Source organism: Moschus berezovskii, chromosome 7 (genome assembly GCF_049115385.1).
Source record: "Moschus berezovskii isolate FMDL1 chromosome 7, NW_MosBer_1.0, whole genome shotgun sequence".
Taxonomy (NCBI): domain Eukaryota; kingdom Metazoa; phylum Chordata; class Mammalia; order Artiodactyla; family Moschidae; genus Moschus; species Moschus berezovskii.
In genome coordinates, this window is record NC_142466.1 from 52448897 (window position 1) to 52464477 (window position 15581).

The 15581-nt window shown below is 40.7% G+C and overlaps 1 protein-coding gene across 6 annotated transcripts in view; it reads left to right on the plus strand.

The window, feature by feature from the left end:
• The window catches only part of TJP2 (tight junction protein 2), a 130772-nt gene that overhangs the window by 105037 nt on the left and 10154 nt on the right, over nucleotides 1–15581 (plus strand). For all 6 annotated transcript variants that reach the window (XM_055428356.2, XM_088837921.1, XM_055428355.2 and 3 more), the window contains 8 exons: nucleotides 1143–1209; nucleotides 2036–2186; nucleotides 5988–6096; nucleotides 7244–7454; nucleotides 8299–8486; nucleotides 9345–9440; nucleotides 10162–10241; nucleotides 10646–10856. In XM_055428356.2, the coding sequence (XP_055284331.2) occupies nucleotides 1143–1209; nucleotides 2036–2186; nucleotides 5988–6096; nucleotides 7244–7454; nucleotides 8299–8486; nucleotides 9345–9440; nucleotides 10162–10241; nucleotides 10646–10856 (1113 nt within the window). The remainder of the gene's footprint in view (nucleotides 1–1142; nucleotides 1210–2035; nucleotides 2187–5987; nucleotides 6097–7243; nucleotides 7455–8298; nucleotides 8487–9344; nucleotides 9441–10161; nucleotides 10242–10645; nucleotides 10857–15581) is intronic.

The following is a 15581-nucleotide window of genomic DNA, read 5'->3' on the forward strand; positions in this document are numbered from 1 at the left end:
TCATGCCCTCAACCGGGTCGGTCACCCTGCCAGCACCTCAGTGATTTCATCCATCCTGAAGTATTCTGAATCCGCTAGTTTTTGGAGGCTTTGTCATGAGCATGACTTCTTTCTCCTGGTGACCAGCCCCAGCTTGAGGCTGTCCAGAAGCCTACTAGGAGTCATCTCTTTAGAACAAAGGATGCTCCTATCACCCAGCAAATTCCAAAGGATGTAGGAGCTCTGTCTCAGAAAATAGGGTTAAAGACCAAACATTAGAGCAAAAGATGCTCCTGGTACTCCTTTCACTCCAGAGATTATAGGGATTTTAGGATCTCTGTGTCAGGACATGGGGGTAGTGCAGAGACCAGATACATACCTCTTAATTATGTCACACAGTTGCATTTTGTCAAATTTGATTAAAGTCCTTTTATGCCCCATTTCTTTATTTCAGAAATAATTTTCTTTATTTTTGGCTCTGCTGGGTCGTCGTTGCTGCAAGGGCTTTTCTCTTGTTGCGGTGCATAGCTTCTCATTGAAGTAGCTTCTCTTACTGCAAAGCACAGACTCTTAAGGCACATGGACTTGGTAGTTGTGGCTCCCAGGCTCTAGAGCACAGGCTCAGTACTTGTGGCACACGGGCTTAGTTGATCTGTGGCATGTGGCATCTTCCCAGATCAGGGATGGAACCTGTGTCTTCTGTATTGGCAGATGGATTCTTTACCACTGAGCCACCAGGGAAGCCCCTATGTCCCATTTCTGATCTCAACTCCATCACCTACCCCCCACCACAAAAAAAAATTATCCTCATAATTTAAATGCATAGATATTTATCCATGAAAAAAACAGCATTATTACATGACTTTTAAATTATTTTAAAATGCTACCATTTTGTAAATGTGATTATGCACCTTGCATTTTTAAGTTTCATTTTCCTTCTCACTTGTTTTTGAGAATCTACTGACATCTGCTAATGCTTTAAGATTTAACTTTTAAGACTTATTTTTCTTGTTTGATGTGATGACATATATGTAGCATAAGGAACAGACTTGAATTTTTGTGGATTTTGTGATCTTCATATTTAGAGACAAAACCTGTTTTTCCAGATTGCTAATGATTTTTTTTTTTTAATTTTATAACTAGTGATGTTTTTTAATCCACAGTTCCTCCACCAAAACCAGCCCCGAGAGCTGTTCTTCGTCCAAGTCCTGAAGACCTAGCAATATATGGGTAGGCATCTCTTCCTGTTCCCCTTTCTTCCTCCACACAGCTCTGTCAGCTTAACTGAAATCTGGAAAAATGGTGTTCTTAAACCCCATTAAATGGTGATGATTTTGTCTATAATCAGGTGCCTTTAACCCATCTCTATTGCTAGTGTTTTTAAGAAAAAGAAATCATTCGTAGGAAGAGTAAAATGTAGAAGTAAGTGAGTGTTAACTTTGCCTGATTGTCTGCTTAGCTGGCTGGTGTTCCAGATGTTATTCTGAGTAGTTGAATTTGCCGGATCAAGAATGCCCAGATGGGTGAAGAATTGCTTAACTCTGGTGCCTCTGTAGGGGCTGTAGTGACAGGTGGCCCTGCTGTGTGGAGGGAGGGGGGAAGTGATGTGGGTCTCTGCACTAGACAGTGAGAATCCCTGGTTCTGTGGTGTTCCATGGGTTAGGAACCTGCTCCCCTGGACTTAGGCTGTCTCCATTTGACAGGAGCCCTGTGGGATCAGCAGGATTTTCTTTGGAAGAATCCTGAAGTAGGAATCAGATGTCCTTGAATTTTTACCCCAACCCTGCCCGTTATTTGCTTTTTGTCTTGAGTGAGTTTACTTAGACATTCTCTGTTTCTTTTCTGCACTGGTAAAGTGGCCTCCTGATATTCATCTCACAGCCCCAAGGAAGATAAAATTATTGATTATATAAGAAAGGCAAGAGAGAGTTTATAAAGGGTAAATCACTCTATAGACAGAAGAAATTAAATCTCTCACTGCTAATGTTGGTTCTCCTTTACCAAAAAAAATAAGAAAACCTCCCATCTTTCTTTACTGAAACTGAACCCATTGCAGCCCCAATACCAAAATGGTGAGGTTCAAGAAGGGAGACAGTGTGGGCCTCCGGCTGGCTGGTGGCAATGACGTTGGGATATTTGTGGCCGGCATTCAAGAGGGTACCTCCGCGGAGCAAGAAGGTCTTCAAGAAGGGGACCAGATTCTGAAGGTATGAGATCCCAGCCCTGTTTGTGGGTATTACCGGGAAAGAGTAGGGTTTCCTGGAGGGTCTTACATAAAGAATGAAGAAGTGGTCCTGCTGGTGAAAATAGACCAGCTGCGGGTTTGTTGCTGCTGAACATCAAGTCTCTGTTTCCTTCCAGTGGACCCTTGTCTCCTCAGTCCTGGAACCCAAAACTCATCCTTATGTCTGTGGGGATTTATAATGTTCAGAACCCTCACAAAGATTTTTATTAGTTTGATTCACAAAATAATTGAGACTTTAACTAAAGGCCTAGGTGGAAGATCTTGCTCATGGTTGTTAGCCAATTCTCCTGCCTGGTTATCACTCTTCAGGCCGTGTGCTGTGACTGAGCAAAGGTGAATGTTGCCATCAGATCGTCTGATTTGAATCCTGTCCCAGCTTCATATTAGTTTGTGGCCCTGGCTTCAGCTCTGAGACTCAGGTTTCTGTATCTGTTCAGTGTGGATAAGCATACCTGCCTCGAAGGGATCCTGGGAAAATTAGAACGGATGATACTCACAAGGAATTCAACAGAGTTCTTAGAGTAGAAGGGTCAGAGTCCGTTCTTGTTCCCAGTGAAAAATAACAAGTTGCTGTCACTCTGTGTCACTTACATCTAAAATTGTTCAGGAAGGGGAATACCTGGTTAATCAAATATTGATACTTTTAAAGCTACTGTGTATGTGTTTGTATAATCTGTTCCTTTAAAAACAACTGATAAGCAATTCCTGCTTTGACATTTTATGAAAAACATACCATGTGTTTTCTGTTGACTTGAGCATTGACTTCAAGCATGCTGAGTACCTTGTGACTATAAAAATATAGAATGCTCGGGGATTGTCTTCACTGGAATTTCTGCTTCTGTAAACTTGCTTTTCTTATCATGAGTTCCTAGGGAATCTGATAAGAAGAGCGTCTGACCTCAGAGGAGAAGGGGAGAAAAGCAAAATTCCCAAGGCAGCAGGCAGCAGAGCCCAGAAAGAAGTGGTCCTTTTCCTTCCTGGCCTGTGACCTCACAATGGTAGTTCAGATTTCATATCCAGAGCAAATGAATGGCAGACCTTGACCATGAGGTTCTCTGAAGCTTTGCAGTGACATTCTAGACCCTCTTTGGCTCTAGCCAGGATCCTGGAAGACAACGTGTACCTGAGTGAACCTCAGGGTACCACATGAGCCTAGGAAACACTGCTTACCAAGTGCTACCGATAAGAACCCCATTCGAGTGCCAGCTCGTACCAGTTTACCCTTGGGCTGTTGCCAAAGAAGAAGCATGTGTCCTAAATGATGTGGGACTGCAGGAAGTCAGGGAGAAATTTGAAAGCTTTTGCTCCTGAAGGTTCAAGGATAAAATATTTTCCTCTCCCTGGGATGGGAGTAGGGTGGCCTGGAGAAAGACTTTAAGAATTTTCATGGAAAAAAAAGTAAATTCATTTAGAGGCTTCATAGACCTCTCTCTAAGTTAAAGACAGAAAATTTTCACTTCCATGGGTGAAAATTATGATACGCAATGTTTACTATTTAAGAAAGTATCTTATTTCCTGTTATCATCCTGGCGACAGGGAAGAAACTGTGGGGGCCTACCTCTTTTGCAGTAGTCTCATGGGAGAGTCAGACAGTAGATGGTCTTCATCCTTAGGCATGAATAAATTTTCTGTTGACTACGAAAGGAGCCCTCCATTCTGCAAAGAGGTGAAAAAGCTTGAGCTCGCCTACTGAGGCAGAGAGGTTGTGTCACAGTCTTCGTGTAGCTGACACAGAGTCCTTCAGGCTCGCAACAGACAGCTGGACCGTGTAGACTGTTAAATAGATAATGAAAGAGAATATTTATTGGAGAGGGCTATACAACCTAACCAAAGTGCTGTCTTGGACTTTTTTCCGTTTGGTTTGTCTCAGCACTTCTTTTCATTGTCAAATTGAGTATACCAGGGTCCGATACACATATATCAAGCCCTTTCTTCGGTTGCAGGTTTTAAGTGCAGCTCTTTCTTTTGTAAAGGTGACAACTTGACATGTGGAATGAAAACATGAGTGTGTTGGGTGGCGAATTATGTGCCATGTAAATAACTGAAATAACATGTTTTAGTGCTTGGGTTACCTGGTATGATTGTCATTTCATTTTCAGAAACTATTAGAGAAGAGGAAAGACAGGAAAAAAGGCCTCCTAAGTTTGATTATTAACTGTGTGGATTTTAGCTACCATGTATGCTTTAATTTTGACCATTATAGTGTTTGGCTTGATGGAAAGTCATTCTCAGTTTGTAGAGGTGGACAGAGGGACTTCCAAGGTCTTCCCCCATGCCCTGTGGCCCTGCTTTATTTAAATAAACAAATGCAAACATGTACAGTGCATATAAAGACATATATATAGCCATATATAGACACAAATGTAGATCTGCAGAGAGTCCGCAAGAAAGGATTCAGTACCAAAGGTCAAATATCCTTAATTCAGAGACAAAGAGATGAAAATGAGTTATCTTAAATGCTAAATATTATATGATTGGTGTAGTAAATCTCCATTTTTGAAGTACCAGGTATAGTTTTAGTCTCATGCCCAGTTTCACTTTTTCTTTTCTTTTCAACATTCTGTTCTTGTATTTATACACTTATATTTTACAAAGCAGTAATGCAGTTTAGACACAGCCAAACTGTCTCCGGAGTAGTTATAACACAAGCATGACGCAGAATGTGATGAGATAAACATTCCCAGAGAGAGCCTAGTTAGTGACAACTCCAAGTCCCTGTGTCTACCTTCACTTCGAAAAAGGATAGCTCAGTTCATCTCCCCACATTGAAAACTTCCATGAAAGATAATACGACTGTTTTCACTTCATTGTAAATTCCAACCTTAATTACATTAGGCTCAATTAATGATTATTTTCAGTAGTAAGGCATTACTCTTTGATTAAAAGATTCTACAAGTCTTCAATGATTGAAGAAAATATTTCAGAGAAATTCTGTATCTTCACTTCTGTAATGCCTTTTTAAAACATACTTTAAAATCATTTTTGCATTTTACTTATGTGTATTTCTGTTTTAAAATGGTTTTCAAGGTACAGAGCAAAGATGTCAAAATGTCTTTTTCTTTGTACCATCTTTGAGTTTTACTCTTTCTAACTTGCCTTCCAAAAGCTATTTACAGTGTACCCTACTTGATCAGTGGTGGATAAACATGGGCTTTTTACCCATTATATGGCAGAAGCTTAAATATAAAAGCCTATACCTTAGGTTAATGGTCTACCATGTAAAATTAATGCTCATCAATTTCAGATGATAGAAGCTATAAGAAAAAAGTGGATTTGGGCAGAATCCTTATTTGCAGACTTCTATTTGAACTAATTTGCAAAGTAGTAATGCCTCAAGCTGAGCCAGTCTGCTCATTCACCATAGACCTCACCACTCCCTATTGAATTCTAGTTATTGGATTCATAATTGTACATTACCTCCCTGGCCACCTGCACAGGAGACTCAAAGAAGAGAGGGAGACTGACACACTTCTAGAAATTCTCACCCAATCCAGTGACGAGTCTTTGGTGGAAGGACACATTCCTAAGGGGTGGTGGGCAGTGTGGGGAGCAGGAGGGTGTGGTGGTGCCCACAGTCCAGACTGGGTGCTTGGCAGGCCTCAGTAGGGCACCAAGGGCTTCTTTACTTGTGGGGCCCTGATGTATGCTTCTTTACATAGGCAGGCACTGATGAAAACAGATCAAAAGCTCAGGTAGCACCTTTTGAGAAGCAACTTCTTATTTTCTCTTGCTTTGTTTTTTCTGTTTGCTCCTCCTCTATCAGGTGAACACACAGGATTTCAGAGGACTCGTTCGGGAGGATGCTGTTCTCTACCTGTTAGAAATCCCCAAAGGTGAAACGGTGACCATTTTAGCTCAGAGCCGAGCTGATGGTGAGCAAGTTTGGTTTTGAGTTCAATGGGTGATAGGGGAGGGAGGTAGCTTGGGACCAGAATAGGCAAATCTGAGTGTTAAAAAAATTGACCTAACTCTAGGTCATAGGTATGTGGAAAGAATTTGGGTGGCATTTAACTTCCTACAGAGATGCTTTCTATGCACCCACGGAAAGAACTTTACTCGTTGTGTGATTTTGGAATAAAACTGCTTTTCTGGACAGGGATCCTTCCTTAATTACTGCCTGAAGTTATGATTGAGGTCTTCCATATGACAGATGCAGAGGCCACACCTGCAGGTCAGCCCTCATATTAACCCTTGTTAGTCTGACAAGTTGATTCACCTTTGCAGGTCTTGTTGTCATCTGTAAAATGGAAGTTAATAGAATCTTCTTGTCTGCTTCAGAGGGTTGATTGGCACCTGTGTTAGTCAGGATTCTCCAGACAAAATGGCACACAGAGAAAGAGGGCTGCTTATTATGAAGAACTGGCACAAATGTTTATGTTACCTGGCAAGTCCCAAAATCTGCAGGATGAGTTGGTGAGGTGGAGACCCCAAGAGAGCTGATGGTTTACTTCCAGTCCAAGTCCAAAGGCTTGAGAACCAAGAGAGCTGATTGTGTACTTGTTGTCCAAAGGTGGACTGGCTCAAGATCCAGGAAGAGCCAGTGTATCTGAGTCTGAAAGCAGGAAGAAAGCTGATGTCACACTTTGAAAGCGAAAAGAATTCACCATCTCTTACTCAGAGAAGGATTTACCTTTCTGTTCTGTTCAAACGTTCAACAGACTAGCTGAAGCCACCCACATGAGGGAGGGCAGTCTGCTTTACTCAGTCTATGTATTAATGTTAACTCATCCAGAAACACCCCCAACAGACACAGTCAGAATAATGTTTGACCAAATATCTGTGCATCTTGTGGCCTGGTCAAGTTGATACAGAAAATTAACCATCACAGCAAAAATCATGAACTTAGTTACTTGTCCTTCTTCCTGTTTGAGCTGTGGTTACCATGGGGCCTGTGTGCTGAGTTCACTAAATGTATGGAAGGTAAAGAGGGTGATCAGAGCTCAGAGAACCCGATAACCGCTCCAGGAAAGACCCCTGGCCCGGCTGAGCACCGCATGAAATGATGCTTTTGTCTTTCAGTGTATAGAGACATACTGGCTTGTGGTAGAGGGGATTCATTTTTTATCAGAAGCCACTTTGAATGTGAGAAGGAAACTCCACAGAGCCTGGCCTTCACCAGAGGGGAGGTCTTCCGTGTGGTAGATACACTGTACGATGGCAAACTGGGCCACTGGCTGGCTGTGAGGATTGGAAACGAACTGGAGAAAGGCTTAATCCCCAACAAAAGCAGGTATCTGAGACCACATGATTCCACACAACCCGCTAAGACTCCCCCATACACATAAACAACACCCCCACATGAAGGAAGCCCCATATGACTTCGTCCTTTGTCATCATGACCTCTCCCATCACCCATTTCTCGTGTATGAAGAGACCTGGGAGAGGTGGTGAGTTTGGTTCTAGACCACCACAATAAAACAAATACTGTAATGAGGCAAGGCACGTAAATTTTTTGGTTTCCCGGTGCATATAGGAGTTATGTTTATATTATATTAAGTCTGTTAATTGTGCAGTAGCATTATGTCTAAAAAAACAAGGTACATACCCTAATTAAAAATACTTTAGTGCCCCAAAATGTTAACCATCATCTGAGCCTTCAGTGATTCATAGTGTTTTTTGCTGGTGGAGAGTTTGAAAGTTTGAGAGAAGCTGTGACACAGGCACCAAGCGAGTGGATGCTGCTGGGAAAATGGCACCAATAGACTTGCTTGATGCAGAGTTGCCACATATCTTTATAATTTGTGGGAAAAAAAAAAGATGCAGCGTCTGCAGAGTATGATAAAGCAAAGTAGAGTAAGCCAGGGCATGTCTGTGCACCAGCCTAAGCAGAACAAGCCATGTCAGTGTGTTTATTACTGAGCTACTTCTGGTAGATTTCATGTGCGCCCAGCTTTTCTCTGCCTCCATCCGGATGAGAAAGAACCTGTGTTTCTTACCCCTGGCATTGCTCATTGTCACGCTACATCTTCTCTGATCCAAGTCCATGAGTGATAGTGACTGGATTTAGTTAGCGACTCTCACATTTGCGCATTTCCTGACTTCAGAACTTTACTTCCTCTGGCTTCTTCTCTCAGAGCGGAACAAATGGCCAGCGTTCAGAATGCCCAGAGAGACACCGCCGGGGACAGGGCAGACTTCTGGAGGATGCGGGGCCAGAGATCAGGTGTGAAGAAGAACCTCCGGAAGAGTCGGGAGGACCTGACCGCCGCCGTGACAGTCAGCACCAAGTTCCCGGCCTACGAGAGGGTTTTGCTTCGAGAAGGTGAGGGATCCTTGTGGGCCAGGAAATGATCTGACTGGGCTCAGAGCCTGTTTTTCTTCATTTTTAAACTTTAATGGTCATGTTCCAATTTATCTATATCACTTAGGCGAAGTGAGCTGACAGTTGGAATCATATTTCAGCACGAAATAAGACTTACAAAAAACTGAACTGTGCAAACTTGTATTTCTACAACCTTGGTTATATTTTATTTTAATCCTACCATTCAGAAGTTTTTATATATTCTATAGAGCAAAGTTTACCTTTAGTAATAGTGAGGGGAATGAACCAAAATAAAAGAGAGAGCTTTTATTCTTCAGAAAAGAGCTGGGCTGAATTGGAGATGGAAGAACACACAGTTGGTTTTATTTAGTTGTGTTATCAATGTGTGTGTTCAGTCATGTCTGACTCTCTGTGGCCCCACGAACTGTATCCTGCCAGGCTTCTCTGTCCATGGTATTCTCTGGGCAAGAATACTGGAATGGGTGCCATTTCCTTCTCCAGGGGATCTTCCCGACCCAGGGATCAAACTCGGGTCTCCTGTGTCTCCTGCATTGGCAGGTAGAATCGTTACCACGAGCACCACCTGGGAAGTCCACTATTTTGTTATCAATACTCTGTAAAATACTTTTGTTTCTTAACAGCTAAAGACTTGTAGGTGTCTTCATGGCTTTTCTTTTCTGTTAATTGAAGTATAGTTGCTGTATAATATTATGTATACAATTACAGGTGTACAGTTTTTAAAGATTATACTTCATTTGTAGTTATTATAAAATATTGGCCATATTCTTCATTTTGCAAAATATATCCTTCTAGCTTATTTTCCATCTAATTTCATGCCTTTTTCTTTTCTCATTTCAGCTGGTTTCAAGAGACCTGTTGTCTTATTCGGCCCCATAGCGGATATAGCCCTGGAGAAGTTGGCAAATGACTTGCCTGACCTGTTCCAAACTGCTAGTAAGTCTGTCAGTAATACTTTTTCCTCCCTCAGGTTTTATTTAGGAAAATCTCTAACCTGTAGAAAAAATAATAAACACCCACATACCCTTCACCTGGAATCACTTGTCACCAGGTAACATTTGCTATCTGTATTCTTCCCCCATAGACACACACATACATACACACACTTTTTACAGTTTCTGCTGCCGTATTTGAAAGTTTAAATTGTGGGCATTATAATACTTTCTGCCTCTGTGAATGTCCTAATTCTCCTCCTATACAACCATAATACCATTATCACAACCAGGAAATTTAACACGGATACAATAATGTTATTTAGTATATAGTCCCTTTCTCAGATTTTATCAGTTATCCTAGTTATGCCTTTCAAGGTAATTATTGTTGTTTCTTTTTTAAGTTCAGAATGCAGTACTTTTGATTTTTGTATCTTTTCTAATCTTCTCCTTTTTCTGAATTATTTTGTGGCATGATATTTTGAACAGTCCAAGCCGTTTGTCTCACAGGATGCTCCCTGTTGGCCTGGTCTGTTTCCCTTGGTTAGATTTTGGTGAAACAGGTAGTGTTGTTGGTCCTTCCCATTGCCTCTTATTAGGAGACAATGAATGTCAGGTTTCCTGTCCTAATTGATGCTAGGAGGGAGGTACTTGGTTGTCAGTGATTTCTAAATTTTATTCATTCCCCCTTCCCTGCTCCCTGCTTTATTTTTTTTCCTTTGCAGAAACGGAACCAAGAGACGCAGGATCTGAGAAATCTACCGGGGTGGTGCGCTTAAATACCGTGAGACAAATTATTGAACAGGTAAGAAAAGTCACCTGAAGGCCACGCTGTTGGAAAGAATAGGGTCATGGTTTGCTGCAGTGTTTTTAAGAATAGAGTCTGTAGTTTAATGATTATTAAATGTTAGTAAGCTGAGTATAAACGTAAGCTGTTTCATTGTGTGGCAGTCAGTTGATTTTCTGTGAACTGATGTATTGATTCTCTTGGAGTTCTGAGCATTTTACCAAAAACTTGTTAATTGATTTTCTCAGAAGTTCTCATAGATTGGTAATATTAAAGTGGACCTAATGTGAAGGGAAACGTTTTCAGCTTTGTGATTTACATGAGCACATTTTATCTGATGCGACCTTTACTTATTAACACAAACTCTTTGATGCTGTTTGGCTTTTACCCACTTACGTCACCTTTTCCCCCATTTCTAACAGGACAAACACGCACTCCTGGATGTAACTCCTAAGGCTGTGGACCTGTTGAACTATACTCAGTGGTTCCCGATTGTGATCTTTTTCAACCCAGACTCTAGGCAAGGTGTCAAAACTATGAGACAGAGGTTGAATCCATCATCCAACAAAAGTTCTCGGAAGTTATTTGATCAAGCCAACAAGCTTAAAAAAACTTGTGCGCATCTTTTCACAGGTAAGTGAAATGTAAAATGTACTCTTTGCTCAAAAGTAAAGAATGGGGAACTGTAGGATGGAAGGAATAGGAAAATAATCTGAATGGAAAATATTTATCTGAAATTCTGTTTATGACTCCTCAAAAAGGAACTAATCCTATAAAGTGAGTATACTAGACTCATGGTGTTTGTATATGTAACTATGTAAGTCTGACTGTTTGAACGTGATCATAAAGATACATAGTACACAATACCTGGTCATTTTGATGAGGTTCACATTTTTGGGTGGGACTACAAGGCTAGTGATTAAGCCTGGCATAGCACCGAGTACCTGTGTCTGTTATGGGCTGTGTCATTTTCTTCTTACCATCCATGCGTATGCTGACTTATGTTGAACTTGGTTTCATTATTTTAAAATGTCTCTGAAATAGCCTTGAATATTCGGGATATTAGATGATATTAAGAATTTATTACTCCTGTTTTTAAGGTGAAAATGATACTGTGATTATGTTAGGTCTTTTTTTTAAGAAATTCTCATGTTTAGGCATGTATGGTAAATAGGAGTGTTTATGAGTGACCTCATATCATGTCTTGGATTTGCTTGAATAATCTTCAGTTAGGAGAGTTAGGGTGGCTATAGACCAGACTGGCCAAGAGTTGATAGTTGTTGAAGCTAGGTGATGCATTCATGATGCATACTCTTCTCTCCACTTTTGTATGTCTAAAGTTTTCCATAATAGGATTTTTTTTAATAGGATATTTTTTAAAATTCCTGAAATGATGACCTGCTGCTGCTATTATTCATGAAAGTAAAATGATTTAAGAATGTGACCTTTTTAGTAACTCTGTGTGCACTGCCTAAAAAAATGACTAGTTCTGTGAATGTGGTATAATGAAGGGTTTAAAAGGGTTGCATGAAGTTTTTGGTCATGCAGTTTTATGGAAGCCACATGTAGCAATTGTGTGGATATAATTAATATCCTTAGGATAATGATAGCTCTGTGAATTTGGGCTTCCCTTATAGCTCAGTTGGGAAAGAATCTGCCTGCAATGCAGGAGACCCACGTTTGATTCCTGGGTCAGGAAGATCCCCTGGAGAAGGAAATGGCAACCCACTCCAGTATTCTTGCCTGGAGAATCTCATGGACAGGGGAGCCTGGTGGGCTTCAGTCCATGGGGTCGCAAGAGTTGGACATGACTTAGCGACTATACTGAGTTCAGCACCAGTCACCATCAACCTGTGCCACTTTTAACTTATCTGGGAAGGGAAGGGAAGGGGAGAGTGTGAATGAGTGTCTACATTAGACCCTTGTTTTATTGTTACTGGCTTTTCCTATTAGAGAGTGAGATGCACTGCTTACCACTATGGTGAAGTGCTCCAACTGAGAGGTTATCTAACCAAATGCAAAGAAGGAAGTGATGCTTCGTAAACTAGATTTTTGTGAATGTAGAGTTAAGATTAAGCTTGTGCTTTTGGTATGTTCATATGTGATCTTTCCTTTGTTTTACTGCTGCAACTTTAATTAATATTATTGTTATTGTTTTTATTATAGCAATAGCTAACAGTGGTACAGTCTCTGACTCTGTGTCCAATATTCTGTACACTTCACAGCACAGATGTATTATCCTAATGCTGAATGGGGTCTTATGTTGCCATTCTGCCTTTTAACAGATAATTCATTGAATTTGAGGTCCATGTGATTGTGACTGATATTAAATCTACGCTCACTTCATTTCCCCCCACCTCCTTACCTTTGTGTAAGTCCATTGAATGGCTAGGGGCTTCCCTCAGAGTTGGATTTGGGATTCGTGTGAGGATCTGAGATGACAGGCAGGGAAATAATGAGTTGTAGAGGAAGAGCCAGGCTGAGGGAGGCTGGACACTGGCCACTTCATTGTTCTGCCTTTGCTTCATTTGCTGACTTAGTCTTCAGGATGGGTGGAGCAGGGTGCTGAGTAACTTACAAAAGGATGGCCCTTTGTGGCCTTTTCCAGACTGCTTAGTTTAACTCTTGAAACTCCGTGGATGGCCCCACTGAGCACTTTATATGCCCTGTGTCTCAACCTGGCCAGGTTGTGACGCCAAGGCCAAAATCCAAGGTGGTTGTTGTTTTTTTTAAGTGATTTTAAATTAATGGCATTTATGGCCTTTAAATGAATTATATGGGCTTCCCAGGTGGTGCTAGTGGTAAAGAATCTGCCTGCTGATGCAGGAAATGCAAGAGATGCAGGTTTGATCCCTGGGTCAGGAAGATCCCCCTGGAGGAGGAAATGCAACCCACTCCAGTATTCTTGCCTGGGAAATCCCATGAACAGAGGAGCCTGGCGGGCTATAGTCCCTGGGGTCACAAAGAGTTGGACACGACTGAACGACAAACAGAACAACCAGTAAACAACAATAATCAGATTGACATCTGTGACAATAGTCATCAAGCAGTGCCTTCACACACACAATGAATTAATAAGTGGGGAAAAATAGAGCTACTGTGATGAACAGTAATTCAGAATCAAGGCTTATGTTGCAGGTGGATTAACTCGATGAATATTCTTTTTTCCTTGTTGCACAGTAACAAGAAAATCCCATTTTCCATAGATGAGTATTTAAATTTGACAGTATTAAAATGACTCTCCCTGAAGTTACTATGTAATAAAAGTGACTGAGTAGGAGAACTGAAGATCTGTAAACAGTGTCTTGATAAATTGTTAGTATTTCAGATGGAGGGCAAATCAGGGCTTGGTATGATATTAATAGTAGCTGGTTACAAGAAAAACTAGCATTGCTAGTTCCTGTTGATTTACTTTTTTTGTACTGTTATGCTTAATATTATGTCTTGCTCATTTTTGAAAGGTATACATTATTTTGTCTTTTGTTTTTTAACATATGTCCATTACTATTTTTACAATATAATGAAATACCTTTTACCTAAAAAATAAAAATTTAAAGAATTAAAGCAAAATGACTTCTTGCAAATTCAAGGTACTTCTCAATTATGCAGAGATGACAAGGGAAACTTTATTCCGAGATTTGCCCAAAAGCAAGTTAACTTGTCAATGTAAATTAAAATGTTAGGCTTCCCAACCTTCCCCCATCACTTTAAAAAAGTTACTGTAGAATAATACATTTTGCATGCACATGTTACAAAAATTATTTTTTAAAACATGAAGTTGACATTACATATCTTCTTGGAATTGTTGAACATGTTTTGCTGAAGCACTCAGTTCGTAATTTAAAGACCACAGAAATGAAATTGTGGACTTAGCGATCCATGCAGAGCCATCCTTTGTGTGAAATTGTGGGATTTTTAAAGTACCACAGGATGGTCCAGCACTTTTTTCAGTTTCCCAGATTTCATTAATGTGAAATTTGTAACTTATAGATCATTTTTTAAATTATATTAATTTAAAATTAATGTACAATGCAGTCCTAAGACTTTGGAAATGCTGAATAAATGCTATCCATTAGTGATACTATTTTATATTTTTTCAAAATCTTTAATTGTTACATATTGTAAACATTTTTCTTTTCCATAATACAGTGTTTGAGAAAGCCTAGTGGGGAGGAGTGAATCTTGTACCAGTTAAAAATATACAAACTGCAACAGGCAATTCTTGATTTCCCAAGGATATGTAGGGACACTGAGGACCACAGGAAGCAGATGGAAGTTGCCACTCTCCGTGGCTGGGCACCTTGGTTGATGCCTGTCCATTTCGAGTCCCTCTAAATGGTAGCCCTGAATAGCATTTTTGAAATTTAATTTATATACTCTATAATTTACCCGATTTAAGCATGCAATTTAGTAGTTTTTAGTATTTTCAGAGATGTACAGCCATCAGTGCCACCAATTTTGGAACTCTATCGCCCTGAAGAGAAACTTCATACCATCACAGTCACTTCCAATTTCTCCTGACCCCTCCAGCCTCACATGTCGCCTTTGTCACCCCGTGTTATTGCTCTTGTGCTTCCCAGCCTCCTTGGTTGTGGAAAGAGAAGTAGCGCCAAGTGCACCCGTGCCTCGACTGGCAGTGGATGCCCTCAGAAGCCCAGGACTCCCGGCTGTGATGGAGGCTGAAGGAAGCTCCTGCCAGTGTTTCGCTTTCTGGAGTTTGAGAGATGGATATAGTCTATCCAAGGGAGCATGAGTCTAGTCCAGAGGTTGGAAATGACAGGAGTTAACCTAATGGCTTGTAGTCAAAGAATCTGAGAAACCTAAAGAGCAAAAGTCAACAGTAAACCAAAGGAACTAAATTCTAGGAGAAAGGAAGGCAGCATCATGGCTGTGCTCCCACCTCTTAAAGAGAGGTAAAGTGCATGATTTGAATGCTACCAACTCAGTTAGAAATTACTGTTTTTTCTTTTTTTCCATCCACTAGACTTCAATCTGAATTCAGTAAGAGGCTTCTGGCTTGTTTCATTTTATCAGGGGGCATGAACGTATTTTCTGCATTTCACAAATGGCCCTTTTAACTTTAGGTTTTCCTCATGATAAATACAAACTGTACTCATCTTAGACAACTTCAGCATGAAGCTCAAAAAGGTAGCTGACCATTCTGTATATATTTAGTGGAGATCACTCATTTTGTCCCTGGGGTGCCCAGTGTCACTTCTGTTACCAAAAGGATAGTAATCTTTACAAGGTACTATGATAAGGCTTCCCAGATGGCGCTAGTGGTAAAGAACCCGCCTGCCAATGTAGGAGATGCTGGAGACGTAAGCTTGATCCCTGGGTTGGGAATGAACCCACTCC